Here is a 15,107-nt window from a genome sequence, read left to right as displayed (position 1 = left end):
GCAGAATATGGAGACCTGTAGGGGATTTGAGCATGAACAAAATAAATGACTAAAATCTTTTCAACAAGATGATAAATTGGCTCAGGCTAGGGATGTTCCAGCAGTCCAGTGTATTATGATCACCTGGGACTTATAATTTTGTCTGATTACAGAAAACACTGGTATTAAAGCTAACAGACAGACTTCTAATGAATGTGACATGACTGATGAGACTGAAACCTGAAAGATATACCCAAAACAGAATATTTCGAAATGTCACAGTGTACTTGTAAATACAGTAGTAAAAGTCCAGTTAATGCAACAATGTGCCAACAACTGTAACCCTTGTTTCCCATGTTCATTTTTACCCTAAAAATAAGGAGTATTTTTTCTTATTCCTCTGCTCTTAGGCAAAGTTTACATGTAGGCCACCTCTAAACCTGCCACTTAACCCTAGAGGATGTGCTGAACGCAGGGCTTTAGCATACGGTGTTAACGCTGGACTTTACTATTAGTGCATGTCCTCACAGTTGGAAAAGGCTTGGTGTGAAATGTCAAAAGTTAATCTTACAAATCTTGCTCCAGGCATTTTCTTTCAGAACTTTATTCAGATAATTTAAAGTCTTGATGTCATATAATTTCAGCTGGAACACGATTATTAGTGTCTCCTTCATGATTGCTTTTCAAATGGTTGGGTACTTCCGTGTTTTGAAAAGGATGCTACCCATTTGTCGCTATCTAATTTGAGTCCCTGATTGGACAACGTTCAACTGGTTTTAACTTTTCAATGGTCACCTGCTTTGAACCAGAAAACAGACTGAAAAACGTGTAGTGTCTCACAAGCGTGAGAGTTTTGAATGGGGAAGCCCAAAACATGTACAAATGTCCGTTTACATAGACGTTTCATCGGAAGTGGTCGCTTGAACGCCTGTTTTCAAGCATTTCTGGGTGTAGCAGTGTAGCTTAGCTATAGTTTAGCTGTGAACATGATGATAGTTTTCACAAAACCAGGATTACATTTTGTTTTACTTTTCGCTTGTGGAAATCAGAATTTGTACGTTTTAATATGCTTCAGCAGAAAGCTTATTGACTGCTTCCAGAAGTCCTCATATCATTGGCTGCTTTATTATCCTGATAGGACTAGCTGTGCAGTGTTTGCCCTTTTGCTGAGAATAACTGATGCCTGTCATGTTTTGAGGAGTATTCATTAACAACAGACTCAAAACATCCACCCAAACGTAAAATGCCCTTATGAAATTCTGATATTTTAACAATCATTTTTAATTAGGGTAATTAGAAAACTCTTACGATGTCAGGAGCATATTGGGATTTTTTTTTTAATCATGGCAGAAGTTACTTCAAATACAGGTTAACATCTTGTAACATTCAAAATTCTTTTGGAGCTTACATCAATTCACTGTTTTTATTCATTAACATTGATTCGCATTGATGTTATGTTTTTTTTAAAATTAATTCCCAATTCAGTAGGACGTGAATTCATGCTGATCCACAAGTTTCATTATGTACCCGACTCACATTTGGTTCAAACCATCAGCTTGTAGGTCCATTTTCAGCAGAATTAATAGAGTCTTTGATGTGGCGTTGACAGTTTTGACATTTGAATTGTGTCAAATGTTGCTTTGGCAAGCCAGACAGCTGTCAGACCAACCTGTCATGACAGTTGTTGATCCGCTCTTGTGGAGCCATATTGACAAAGCGAAAACACCGTTACTCTCAGGATTGTGAGTGTGTGCTCAAGCCTCAGCAGTGTTGATCAGTTATGAATTAATTAATGGAGATGTTTGAAATTATAAAATCATTTTATGCAAAGAGAGAAAGAAACTCAACATATTTTCCAGCCACAAGATAATGTGGTCCTTAATTTTATAAGTAAGAACTCTATAAGTGCCATATTTACTGCACTATAAAGCACACTTAAAAGCCTTAATGTTTTTAAAAAAAACTACAATGTGCTCATAAATGGATTCTTTCTGGTTTTGCTCACTGATGTTGAAGTAATTTTGAGAGGCAGGCTACACAGCACTCTGTCAAAACGTCAGGTTGTTCTTTTACATGTTGCAAACAAGGTTCGTGTTATTGTAAATACGTAATCACGACAAACGTATAGCTGTGTCGGACAGTGTTTTTTTTTTCACCTGTTACTGTGAAGATTGGGGACTTGTCTCTGGCTGATTTGTCTCACACAATATGCCCTATAGTTTGGTGTGCCCTACAGTGTGGAAAATATGGTAAGTGCTTATCGTTACTGCCTTTAAAATATGTTAAAGATGTGTTTGTATTTTTAGATTTTAAATGTACAGTTGCAAATCTATACTATTAAATTGTATGGATGTGTTACCAAGAGTGGGAGCAGTGAAAGTGATAAAATGATCTAAGCTGCAAGGTTTTCAGTGTTTCCCTGCAGCTCTATTGTCAATGTGTCTGATGGTAAAAAAGGTTTGTGTAACAGATTCTCTTCTCTTGTGATATTATCCTATGTTTTGACCTCCACTGAAGGTTTTTATGTTTTCTTTTATTGAATATGTATTTAAGCTTTAAGAATCATGCTGGCAAATTAGCTCTAAGAAAAAATGAGGCATAACTTCTTGGTAAGATGATAGGCAATGGAGTTCAGCCCACCTCTCAGTAAATTCTGAATTCATAAACGATTCCTGAGAAATGCCAAAAACAAAAATGGTTAAAATTATGCAAAATGTACGTTAAGAATGATGTTTTTTTGCCTCAGAATGTACATAATAATTGTTGCATAATTGTTAAGGAAAGTCCATCTGAGATGCAGTGCTAGAGCATCTGAGATGCAGTGCTGGAGCAGATAAATGTTGTGCTGCTTGAGCAGAGAGATGGAGTGAGAACTCTAAAAAGTGTTTGTATTTTTTCTGCTAATGGGGCATCCCCAAAAATTCTCTCTGAAGACAGAAGCCAGTTCTCCATCTGAAATATACGACATGGGTTTTAAACTCATTCTCTTGGCAAGACTTGGGCTGCGTTTGGAGCCACTCCTGAAGAAAAAAGACAAAAAAGAACCTGGCCCAAAAAGATGTGTTAAACACCTTAGAGCAGATATTCAGTAGCCCAGGTATACTAGATCTCAGCTGAAGAAAATATTTCACAGAGCCATGAGGGAACCCCCAATATCACAAGAACATGTACGGATCCCAGTTACCCTGGATTTTCAAGGAAAATCTTTTAATCAACATAGTCATTTTTCATGGCTACATTTAGGGGCTTAAATGATGTCAATTGTTCTGAAGTAAATCAAAAGATTGTAGCTTAGAAAGTGACCCTTCCTTTTATGGGTTTTCATAAAAAGTCAATATGGACACAGTATTATGAGAAATATCTTTGGTCAAAGGTGCTGTCGTGTCCTTTTTTAAGTATATGTAATATTTCAAAGTTATCACCTTCATTTTGCTTTCATATAAAGAAATGCATGCAGTCTCTTGAGTTGTGATGTACATAGTTTCCCAACCTGGTTCTGTGCCAGTACAGCAGCACAGATACAAATCAATTTCTGTTTGTCTTTCACAAATGAGAAACTTAACTAGACTTGATATGATGGACTTAAAGTGCTGAAAAATGAGGACTATCATTCAACTCAACTTTTATTTTACCCCTGAACTGAGCAAATTGGAATTTGTCTTAAACTCTAATATGAAAGGGCTGATTTCACAGAGGAGCTATTAGTGTTGCAGAGTGCACCATCAGTCTAAAGCTTGACAAGGCTATTGTCTCTATTCAGTGGTGATTTAGGCACCGAAGGCTGCTGTAACATATGAGCATTGACACTGAAGCTTCTTTTGGAAATGTTAGATACCGTTTAACTGTTTATATTATTATTTTTAGTTTACAGTTTGTTTTCCTTGTTTAAGATGATAAAAACTCATTTTCACAGTTGAAAATGGGTCAAAATTTGCTCAATTTGAATTTCAATGTAAAATGTATTCAGTGTTTTGTTCCTACATACAAACAATGTAACTGTCTAGTCCTAAATAAGAGCTATTTTCAATTTGGTGAAGCCCATTGAGACAAATATTGGGCTACATAAATAAAACTGAATTGAAATTGAATTGAATTTCAACATTATTGCCTTAACAATAAATTAATGTATTGTTGTATTTTTCCCCAGTCTAAAAGCCCAAATGATGAGACACAATCTTCACACATTTGGAGGACATCACAAATTATTAGGTGAACAAAAAATAAATAAAAAAATGAATGAATGAAACAAATAAATAAAAAACAACAACACTGTGGTTGTGATAAATCGGCATCCTATAAATGTTTGATGCTTTCAAATCCATTACATTTTAGCAAGCTTGCAAACATTTGAACAAGCAAAGCAGTCGTGAGGTTACAGACCCCCACAGAGGGATAACCTAATGTCTAATAACATAAATGAGCAAGAAGGAGGGGGGAAAAAACGCGTTTTTAGGTTTTTATATCAAACCCATAAACATGTCTCTGGATATAATTTGTTCTCACCATCACCTCTTCAAGAGTGTCAACTGAGATAACGCTAATAATGCTTCTTTTTTTTTGTTTATTTTTAATTGAAAAAAAAGTATTAAAGTTACATGCATGCAGGATGACTTCTTCACATGCTCATATAAATTGAGAGATAAATTTACACAGCAGGCGGGAATATTTTCATAATTAATACATACAATTTTCAACTGCAGCCTAGAATGAAGGTGAATTTAGCTGCCTACACTAAACAGTAAGTGCTTAATCCATTGCTGGAGAGTACAGAACTGCACTGTTGTTTGGTTTGTTTTTAGATGTTTTCTTGGTTCTTGTCATGTTCTGTTTTCGGGTTTTGTTTTTCCTGTTACACACATACACCAGGTTCAAGCTGTTAAATACCCACACAGCTGTCATCATTTAAGTTAATCATCCTCAGTGGGTCTGCTTTTCATGATATCCATTTTGTCACCCTTTCTTGTTTCGCTCCAGGTTTTTTTTATTTATTGAAGTGTTTCTGTTCCAGACATACAGTAAACCTATAGAGTTCTACAGTATCCTCTGCATTTTGGTGTTTTTCCATGAACGGTTCCTGATCATTGTAAAGTTGAGCATTTTATCAATGTGGTAACACCTGCAGTTGATACATGTTTAAATACAAATTCTATGGCGTTAAAAACATAAAAAAAAAAAAAAAACTCCAGCTCTTTTTAATTTTGCCTTCTGAAACATAACTAATCAATTGGGTTGCTTGAATATTAACCGGTCAACCTGTCAATCTTCCAGGTTTTATTAAGACTGCAGCTTTGAGGTGTTGGCTGCAGAAAACAAAACAAAAAAAAAGATAAATAATAAATAAATATACTAAACTGGAAACAAAAAAATTACAAACATATCCAATCTATACATTAAAGGATTATATAGTTATTTGCTCCTGTAATGTCTTTTTAAAGTAAATATATCACTATGTCTGGACTGATTCTGTTTTATGTCCTAAAACAAGAAGAATACAACTTCCAGATTATTAGGAGACAGGTTGTTAAAAAACAAATCCAATTATCCTTCTCAACAAATATATAAAAGACAGACAAGAAACTCTTTAATAATACATTGCTGATGGGCAATACAAGACTTTAAAAAACAACACTGTTAAGAACAAGTTGGGATAATTTTAAATAACACTAAAATCAGTATCATGCACTGCCTCATTTGTAATATTTTTTTGAAAACATGGACATCAAGAATAAGAGCAATATATGTAAGTCATAACACCTTGTTCATGAAAATATGCAATTCTGATTTTGGTTACCCCTGGATTTAAAAAAAAAAAATGGAAAAAAAACATATAGTTAAAAAAGCAGCAAAACATGAACCTTTACAAAAATGAGTCTTCTTTTTTGTTTCAACAGTGTAGCCTAAGTTATATAATTATTTCATATATCTTAGTGTTAAAAAAGGTTGTAGGACAGTATTTCTAATTCATTTACGTAACAATGTGTGTATGTTTCTTAAACATTCATACAAACATCACAAATATAGATTTAGTTAACGGAAAACTGGATTTCTTCCATCTACCCATCCATTTTCTTAACCCAAAGTATTGTTTTCATGGTCACTGGGTTGCCGGAGCCCGTCTTGGGCACTGTTGGGCAAAGGCATCAGACTTCTTTTTAACTAAAAATGTATATTGGTGACATTTCTACCTCACTTTTCTTCCATTTTGCGTACACATAGACACAGTTTTGGTTTTAAGGTATTGCCTACACTCTAGATTGTTCAAGTCAAACTGTCAGACTAGTTTTAGTAAGATGTGTGTAAAACATGTTTTTAGTTTGTTAAAAAACAAGACATTTTATTTGTATCGTGATTTCTTTAGGGCCAGGTTTTCACTCTGGTTGCACTGTCTACCCTTAACATAAAGCACGTTATGATTAAATTCTAAAATCAACCCATTATTTTGCTGGTTTTCTCAAACCAAAAATGATCTGCTTTGATTGAACAAAAATAGAACTAGTATTCAATGAAGATCTTAATAATCTAAGAAGAGACAAAGAGTGTAAATGGAACTAAAAACACATTTACCAAAGAGATGTTGGTAAACAAAAATAAGTTTGCACATGTACCTGTTTTTGTTATATTATGAGGACGATTACCTGCATTTAGTTATTGTATAATAACTGACTTTATGGGGACTGAAGGTTATATAGGGACACTTGATTGGCCATTGAGCAGACAACTGTACAGGTAATGTCTATGCTCTCTCTAAGTAGTTCTGTTCAGGAGGAGAACTAGGTGGTTCAACAGAAAAAAGAAGAAGTAAACGGAGGTAAAGAAAAATCAAAATTTGAGATTTTCTTTGTGTATTTGTTGAACATTGATAAATACAAGTGAAATTTTGTATAATTAAATCATGACAGTCAGTAAGAAGGAAAAATTGTTTTGTTTTTTAAATAAAACCTGAACCATTGTTTTAATAGGAAACACTCATGCATTGAGAGTGTCCCTCTTATACATTTTAACCTTTTGCTTTTGCCTTTTGCACAAGAATGTTAATTTGAGAGAGCTTTTACCAACAGCTCTCAATTAAAAAAAAAAAGGTAACACTCAACAAGATAAATAACCATCACTAATGTCCTTGTTGTTTATGAAAGTCGAAATGTTTTTCCTTTCCTATTTCTAACCCAGGTTAAGATTGGAAGACGTTGGTAAAACCTCCATCAAATACAACAGCACTGCTTGAATAATTGCCTTTTTTTAATCAGTCATTTACTCCATCGTTCAATTTGAAAAAGGGCTGCCATTGCTCTGTTATTTTAACATTGTAGGCACTTAAGGGAAAATAATGCACATTTTTATCAGTCTGTTGAGGGAAAAAAATGTCAGCGACATGACTCTTTGGTGCGTAAGAACTCAATACTAAACATTTCTAGCAAACCTTTCCACTATTTAGCAGAATGCAAGGTCTTTATTAACGGGCTTATTTAACTAGGTAAGCTACTTGACAGAAAACCTAAGAGTTTTGTTATCCATTAAGATAGGGAAAGGGTTGTGTACTATTTTTTATATCTGGCTTTGAAATACAGTTTTCTTATCTTGTCTATGAAGACTCTCATTCATCCAGGTTGATTCCATCATAGTTGTAGGTTTAGGGGCTGTCATCTGGACTGAGTTTTTAAAGTTAGAAGACGTTTCACCTCTTTTCCAAAAGGCTTTGTCAATTCTGAATTAGCTGGTAAAAGAGCTGGTATGCGCTCATGGGGGAGGAGTTACACCTGAAACTGGATGGGATTTTCCACTTAGCATACATGGATTCGGGTCGCTAAGAGTCCATTGTCCTCAGCTGGGGGTTGGGGAGCCAGTGACTCCCTCCCCACACTGGTCATCTCTTTCAGTTGTTAACGACCCAGGTGTTTGTTTAGGTTTTCTTATCCCGTTAACCCTTACCCTACCCAGTGTGATTTCTGTTTTACTTTTAATTGGCTTGCTTTTCCTGATTGGCACAGTTGCATTGATCACCCCTATCTAGAAACATGACTTACTGGTTATATTTGTTGAGGAACGTTGTCAGTGAGCCTTAACTGCAGATGTTTGTTGTTTTTTTTGTCGTTATATCTGCTTATCGTTTTGTTTTCTGAATTGTATGTCCCAGCAATTCCTTATGCTTGTTAAAAAAGCTGTGATCTGATGACGCTACAGCTGGAAAAAAAAGTGAACAGCAAATCACTGTAAAACTATAACTAGTAGTAGTAGGTTTTGCATTTCTTTGAGAACTATTTTCTTTGGAAGCTAACCAAACCAAGATGAAACAGGATCTTGTCCTGTCTGAAAACCAGATTTTTAGGGGAAAATGTGTTGTTGCTTGGGAATAGTTTATACTCCCTGCTACCTTGATCATATCTTCCTTCTTATGAACTTAATGCACCAATTTCCTTCTGGTCGCTTTCAGCAACATAATGGTTCATGTCAAAGAACATCCAATTCCAGATCAGGATACTTAACTGAAAATCAACAAAAATCTAATTAACTCCAGTGGCCTACAGACAACATGTCTTGATCTAATAATGCCCATTTAGGAAATTATGGAATGGGAAATTTTGCTCTGCCGCACAAATCTATTAGGTTTATTGTCAGTGAAACCGTTATACCCTGAACAAGGTCTATCAGACTTTTAAATCTAATCACTGTGTATAAATAAGCTTGTTTTTATGAAGTATACAGCCTTTGTATTTTACGTTAGGTATACGTATTTGGCATTAGCACTAATAGTCTGACAATACTTTGATTGTGTCTCCACAAGGGAAACGTTATTAACTGGAATATGTCTTTCATTCCATGCAAATCAAGGTTATTATTTAAACCTCAATTGTGTGACTGATATTTGTAATTAAATAAAACAATTACAGTAATTATAATCCTAATAAATAACATGCTCATGCAAATAAAATTACTCTGCAGTACAGACACTGAAAGGGAATCTTGACCATGCAAGTAAAGAAATCTATAGAGAAAAAAAAGAAAAAATTAAGAATGTATCTCTGTGGATTAGACGTGTGCTTTTATTGTTTTTCTTAGTGTCACTGCTGAACAAATGTAAATAACTTCATCTGTGTACTTTACAGGTGGCTGTGACAGGGGCACACCCGGGGCAGGACCCATGAGGAGTCATAGAAGATGCTCACAGCCTGGGCGCTTCTGCTCTTCTTAGCCATGTTGGTGAGAAGCACGTCTGGTGGCCCACTGTCCTTCAGAATAGGTACATCTCAACACATAAACTATGAGATTCTAGATCTTATTTTTATGAGGTCTCTGTCCAGGATGTTTTTTTTTTACCTTTGCTATTTGGCTTTACACCAGTGCACCTTTTCATTTTGTCTTTGCTTGTTTGATATTGTTTTGACATTGTGTAACGATAATTGTATCAAATAATAGTAAATCCATGAAAAGTAGACCGCCCCATAAGTCAAATTGTTCACCTTAGTGGAATTGGAGCCTTTGGAGTTTGTGTCAAATTCAATTCAGAGATTAAGATAATTTTAACATGGTTGTGTTCAACTGACAAACACAAAAATGTCCAAAACTTGCTGAGGCTGGGGGTGTCTGTGAGCTAGAGTCACAACCCGGTTTGAAAACTTAAATGATTTACACCCCCCGATTTAATCCTTAATGCTGAGTGTCCAGCAGGGAGCCATCAGGTCCAATTTTTATGCCTTTGGTATGGATTTGAGCCCATGATCTCCCAGACCCAAGCAAACACGTAACCCTTGAGCTGATTTTAGTTCCATTCTTTCTTTCAGTTAAGACTTTCCTTGTTTTGGGGAATACGGACTAGCTTGTCTTTTATGACTTAGTTTAAATTGTGAAATATTTAACCTGACAAAAATAATCTGTCGAAAAATGTGTGCAAATCCCTGCTATTTCAAGAGAAAGGGTCTTTTTATTCTGCCAGTATTTCAGATGTTGGCTAAAAACAAGATGGTTATCTTTAGAGAATATCAATATTTATTGTTTTTGAGTAACTTATTTTGCCTCACACAGGTTTTTCAATCTGGTTTTACTGCCACAGCAGAACCCTGTGTGCATTAGCTTTGATCCAAACCTATTGATGGCAATTCTACAGCAGCAATGGTTTGTTTTGCTTGTGTCGAATCACTGATGGATAATTATGTGCATGGCCTGTGTTCCTTTCCTCTTCCTCTGTTGTGGTCTGCACACAGCAGCATTTTCTTCTTGCTGGTGTACTTTCAGTTCAAGGCACAGGTACAGACTCCCACACGGACATTTCAAAGTGAAGAGAAGCACAGAAACAAAGACATACTCCCTAATGTCGCCACAAAGTCCCTGCCATTTGCGCTCCTGGAGATGGTATTTAACATGTGTCTCCCGAGTCCAGTCTGGAAGGCATAATGTCACTGTCTGGCCTTTTATTAATGTATCAGTTCCAATAATGGTGTCTCTCCTCCTTCTAAGCTCTGTTTAGGTGAAATGAGGGCCCGTTATTGTTGCCATATCTGTTGAGGACACAAAACTATGGCCTAAAATGGACTACTGTTTGTTAATGAGGTGGCACGTGTTAGTTAATCTTGTCACCATGCTCACACAGCCTGTTTCGTACAAAATTTTATAGAAGTATAGTTATTTAGCAAGTAATCAAGTTGTATTTATCTGAGAGCATCATATCTTATGCACTGTTACAACCACTAATGTGTAGAAAAATAAAGATTCTCGTTCACATAATGACTGTTGCAGTTTGTGGCTGTTTTGTGTTAATAAAGCTTTGAAAGCTGTAGAAAAGAGTTAGACCAACACAATTATCTCTATCGGGGGGGAAAAAAACATCTCTTTTCTTCAATCCAGAAACTGTCTAGTTCATTTTGAATTCACACACAAAAAAAAAAAAAAAAAAAAAATTATGAAGCAGGGTTTTGTAGGAAATTAAGGCTTTCTAATCTTACATTCACCATTTAAACGGTTGTTTAGTACAGAGCCAGTGTCCTGACATGGAAAAAATTAAATATATTTAGTTCCCACAATTTAATATTTTGTTCCCACAAATTAATAATCCGTTCCCACGAAATAATATTCTGTTCCCACGAAATACTATTTCGTTCCCTCGAAATAATTAAGTTGTGCGAACGAAATAGGATCTTGTTCCTACAAAATAATATTCTGTTCCGATGCATCAATTAATACGTGCGAGCGAAGTAATTATTTACGTCATAAGTTATTCATAAACACGGATTGCTGCTTTGCCTACCAGACAAAGCTCCTAGCTTCTAGCTTCATAAACACGGATGTGAGCAATATTTGGATTTACAGCAAATACCTTTACATTTCTGTCTGTGTGTGTCTCAACATTGCATTGAAGACACGTAGTTTAGTTTATAAACCAGGTTAAATGTTTTAAAGATTGACAGTGCTAAATAGATGCAATCTTGTAATATTCCTTTGTCTTTTGTTTAAAATATCAGTTTTGCTTTTATTTATTTATTTATTGTCAATTAAGGCTGGAACTAACACAAGTAATATTTTACCATTACTTCTGCTTTAATTTTTTACCCCACAAAGTTTCACAAACTTAAGGTTTGACCTGTACTCGTAAAGACAGAAGAGAGAAGCATAGAAGTCAGTAAAGTAAAAAATGAAAACACAAACAAAACAAAAATTTTAATTTTTTTTCAAAAGCAGGAACTTGAATTATGAAGTTTTCTTTTTTTTCTTGTTTTTTACAGGATCATTGCATCATACGGCATTATTGTATCGGCATCTTGATTAACACTGCATTTCTTTCAGTGTACATAGTCCTTTTTTACTTTAGGCAAATTTACTGTAGTGACAACACTTATGATGAACAAACTGTACATGTCATCAAGAAAAAAAACCTTTCTAATCTAATATGCATATTATGATATCAGAAGCAATTGTTAGCTACTCATGCATAGTAGGTTTTAATTTATTTTTCATAATTTATTACTATAGTTATTAATATTGCAGCAGTGGCTCCATCCCTCTGGAACTCCCTTTCTCTCAGCCTCAGATCCGCGGACTCAGTGTTTTCTTTTAAAAAACAGCTAAAAACCTATCTTTTTAAAATTGCATTTTTTTTAATTGGTTTTTATTTTCTGTGTTTAACTATGTTTTATTGTGTTTTATCGTGTTTTATTGTAAGGATTAGTGTTTTTCTGATTTTTGTAATCTTTCATAATTTGTTTGGCATTAAAATTCAGTACCATGTGATTTCTAATGTAAAGAAAATAATAAAAACGTTGTTACATTATTTGTTTTTAGTAAGTATGTAGTAGAGTGCTGGTCTAGTATGTCGAGTTTTGAATCCTTTTACTTTTTCCAGACATCTTAACTTCCTGTCAAACCAAAGTATTAGTTTTTGTATTACATGAAGAAAAAACTTCCTGCACAGCTTTCTGACCCTGACTGTCTCCACAGGTAGAAGTCAGACAAATCTATGTGCATCTTTTGCTCCCTTTTTCCACTCTCAGTAGCATAGCAGATCCTTGGTGGGCTAAATTCGTTTGACCTCACTTTATCTGTAAGAAGTTGAGGTTGATAAGTGTTCCTTTGGGACAGGCCTTGCTGGCATTTTTGAGAGTCACACTTTTGGTAAATATCAAGTATTAGTTAGTTGATGTGTATATTTAGTGCATTTTGTAAGTGCACGGCTTATTAAAGATGTGGTTTGTCAATTTAATGGCAATCTTCCATCCAAAAACAATATATTGTTGTTAAACTAAAGCAGCACTTCTCGTGTGATTTGAAATACGAAATATATTTTTCATAAAAAAGCGCAATCTTATTGCCATGAACCCCAAAGATGTTTTTCTTTCATTTTTTTTCAAACAAACTCTATAGAGGCTGAGATTGTGTGTTGGCTTGTTTTTGTACATACTGGTCAGCAGAATTGAAGCCAACAGACAGACTCTAATAGTGTAATTAGCCCCGCTGAGGTAATACCCACAAGTCAGCAGCCCCATACTGTCAAACCTCAGTCCTGCACTCACAGTGACTTATTAAGGGTGGCTGCTAGAGCCACTGCGGCTGAGTCATTGTGCCCTTGCCTCCAGTCAGGTTCACTCTGCCCTCATTTTTACTGATTCCGGCCAGCTTTTCTGAACTTGTATATATTGTTAAAAGTGAACCAGATTATTTTGGTAAAAGTTGTTTAAAAATGTAAAATCTAATCAATTATTTTTAAATATCACAACTGTTGGAATTGTGGAGATGAATCGCATTTGGTCAATGATTCTTTTCTCTTACTTTTCCCGATGACAAAAAACAATTACTTCAAAGTGTTCCAGGTATTCCATAGTAAATACAATGTAAAATTCTGTGAAATAAGTTTCAATATTGATATTTTAAGAACATATTTTAACAGATTTTAGGAAACTTTGAACATAACCACTGTGATTCTAAACCGGGGCTGTCAGAATCCAGGCTTTGAAGTCCTACATGTTTTCCAACCAGCCTGGTATTGAAGCTCCTTATTGGCCAAACACACCTGATCCAGGTAATCAGCTGCAAATGAGGCAAGATTTTTGGAAAAGGCCTGGAGTTTGATGCCCCTGTTAAACAGTAAATCTTGTATGACACAAAAAAAACAACCCTAAATCTTAGAATAAAAATGAAGATGCCAAGATTACGCATCAGCTTTAGGGGGTGATGAACTATTTATGGTTAACAACTGAATAAATGTCATTACTAGAATACTATGTTTTAAATAAAAAAAAAAAAGAAAACAATTCTAAAAAACTAAATATTTCAGAACTTGCCTTCTTTCTCCCATCCGGGTGACGAGGCAGATCGTTTACATTATCTGAGGCCAAAGTGTTAAGGATTGAAAGGTACTTGTGTGTAACAGATGCCAGCATGGCATCCGTTCTACTCTTTAACAGCCGTTCTGTCATTTTCCAATGAGCACTTCTAGCTCTTGTTTTGCAGTGACCCATGCAATCCTCCATGGATTCCTTCTAAGGGACCAACAAAGCTGCTCTTTATTAGGATTTAAGAAAAACACTTTGGAACTTGTTGAACTGAAAAAGGTGTTTTCTAATGAGCTTTTTTTTGTTTGTTGTTTTTGTCTTTTTTGGTATTTTAAACTCGAGTGCAATTTCTCCCAGTTTGCCCCCCCCAAAAAAAAGCTTGTTGCAGTTAAATGACAAACAAGAAGAGCTGTTGTTGTTTTTGTTGATGACCACTGTTCTGGTGTTGTCATTGTGCTTAACTTTTTAGTGTTGGCCTAATGTTTGGTTAAAAACAAATAAGCTCAGAGGATAAAGAGCAATTAATTGCTCTGTGATTCATGTGTGGACTCATGGAGCTGTGGTCAGAGGGCTATTTTGAGCAGCATCTCTTTGTAGGTGACCATCTGTCTATTTTTTTCTAACTTAGTGAGATTTCAGAAAGATAATGAAGACGTATGAAACCATGATTTTAAAACCAGAATCTGTGCCACTGGGCATTAAAAGTGTGTTCCTGTGTTTACAGCGCAGAATGGAGTCCTGAAACAAATATCACCCCGAGGCTGAAACAAGGAGAGTTTATGATTAATCTCTGAGGTTTTAATTACCAGGGCAGGTGCTGGGATCGGTCGTTTTGTTAATGGCAGCAATGGCAGATAGGAGCGATGTTATGCAATTATGCACACTTCTTTCCTCCAGTGTACTGCATAAATTAAGCAGTAAATCATATAAGTCTTACCCAAACATAGACACGTGTGTGTGCTTAGTTTCAATAACAAACCCTATTTACACACAAAACTCAATGTCCTCAATCAATATATCCTCAGTGGAGTTAACAGAGACAAATTCAAATGAGTCTGCTCATTTTCAAATGTGCATCTGCACTTCATATTCACATTTCATGCTGCAGGATGGCATTTGTGGAAGAAATGTTGTTCATGTCAAAAAGAAAAATATTTCTTTGTCTTTTTTTCTGTCCAACAGAAAAAAATGTAAGCTAATTACATTCCTTCTGTGATTAACATGTTTCTCTGTTAAAATAAAGGTTAACTATGTTCCTAATTGGAAGCTCCAGTTGTATATTTACACAAACCCCAAAACGGATAGATTTGTATAGACTAGTGACCCCTGCAATCGTCACTTGTGGAATAACTTGTGGTTGAAAGAGGGCTCTGC

General features: G+C 35.3%; 1 protein-coding gene across 4 annotated transcripts in view; it reads left to right on the top strand.

Annotated features, from left to right (window-relative positions):
* grik4 (glutamate receptor, ionotropic, kainate 4) overlaps positions 1–15,107 on the top strand; it is a 382,863-nt gene that overhangs the window by 164,043 nt on the left and 203,713 nt on the right. For all 4 annotated transcript variants that reach the window (XM_023961355.2, XM_023961354.2, XM_078930071.1 and 1 more), the window contains one exon: positions 9,081–9,214. In XM_023961355.2, the coding sequence (XP_023817123.1) occupies positions 9,133–9,214 (82 nt within the window). In that variant the 5' untranslated portion in view covers positions 9,081–9,132. The remainder of the gene's footprint in view (positions 1–9,080; positions 9,215–15,107) is intronic.

The sequence above is a fragment of the Oryzias latipes genome, chromosome 13 (assembly GCF_053564925.1).
Source record: "Oryzias latipes strain Hd-rR chromosome 13, Olatipes_Hd-rR_3.1".
Lineage (NCBI taxonomy): Eukaryota > Metazoa > Chordata > Actinopteri > Beloniformes > Adrianichthyidae > Oryzias > Oryzias latipes.
The sequence above is the reverse complement of the archived record's forward strand: the minus strand, read 5'-3'. Positions and strand labels throughout refer to the sequence as shown.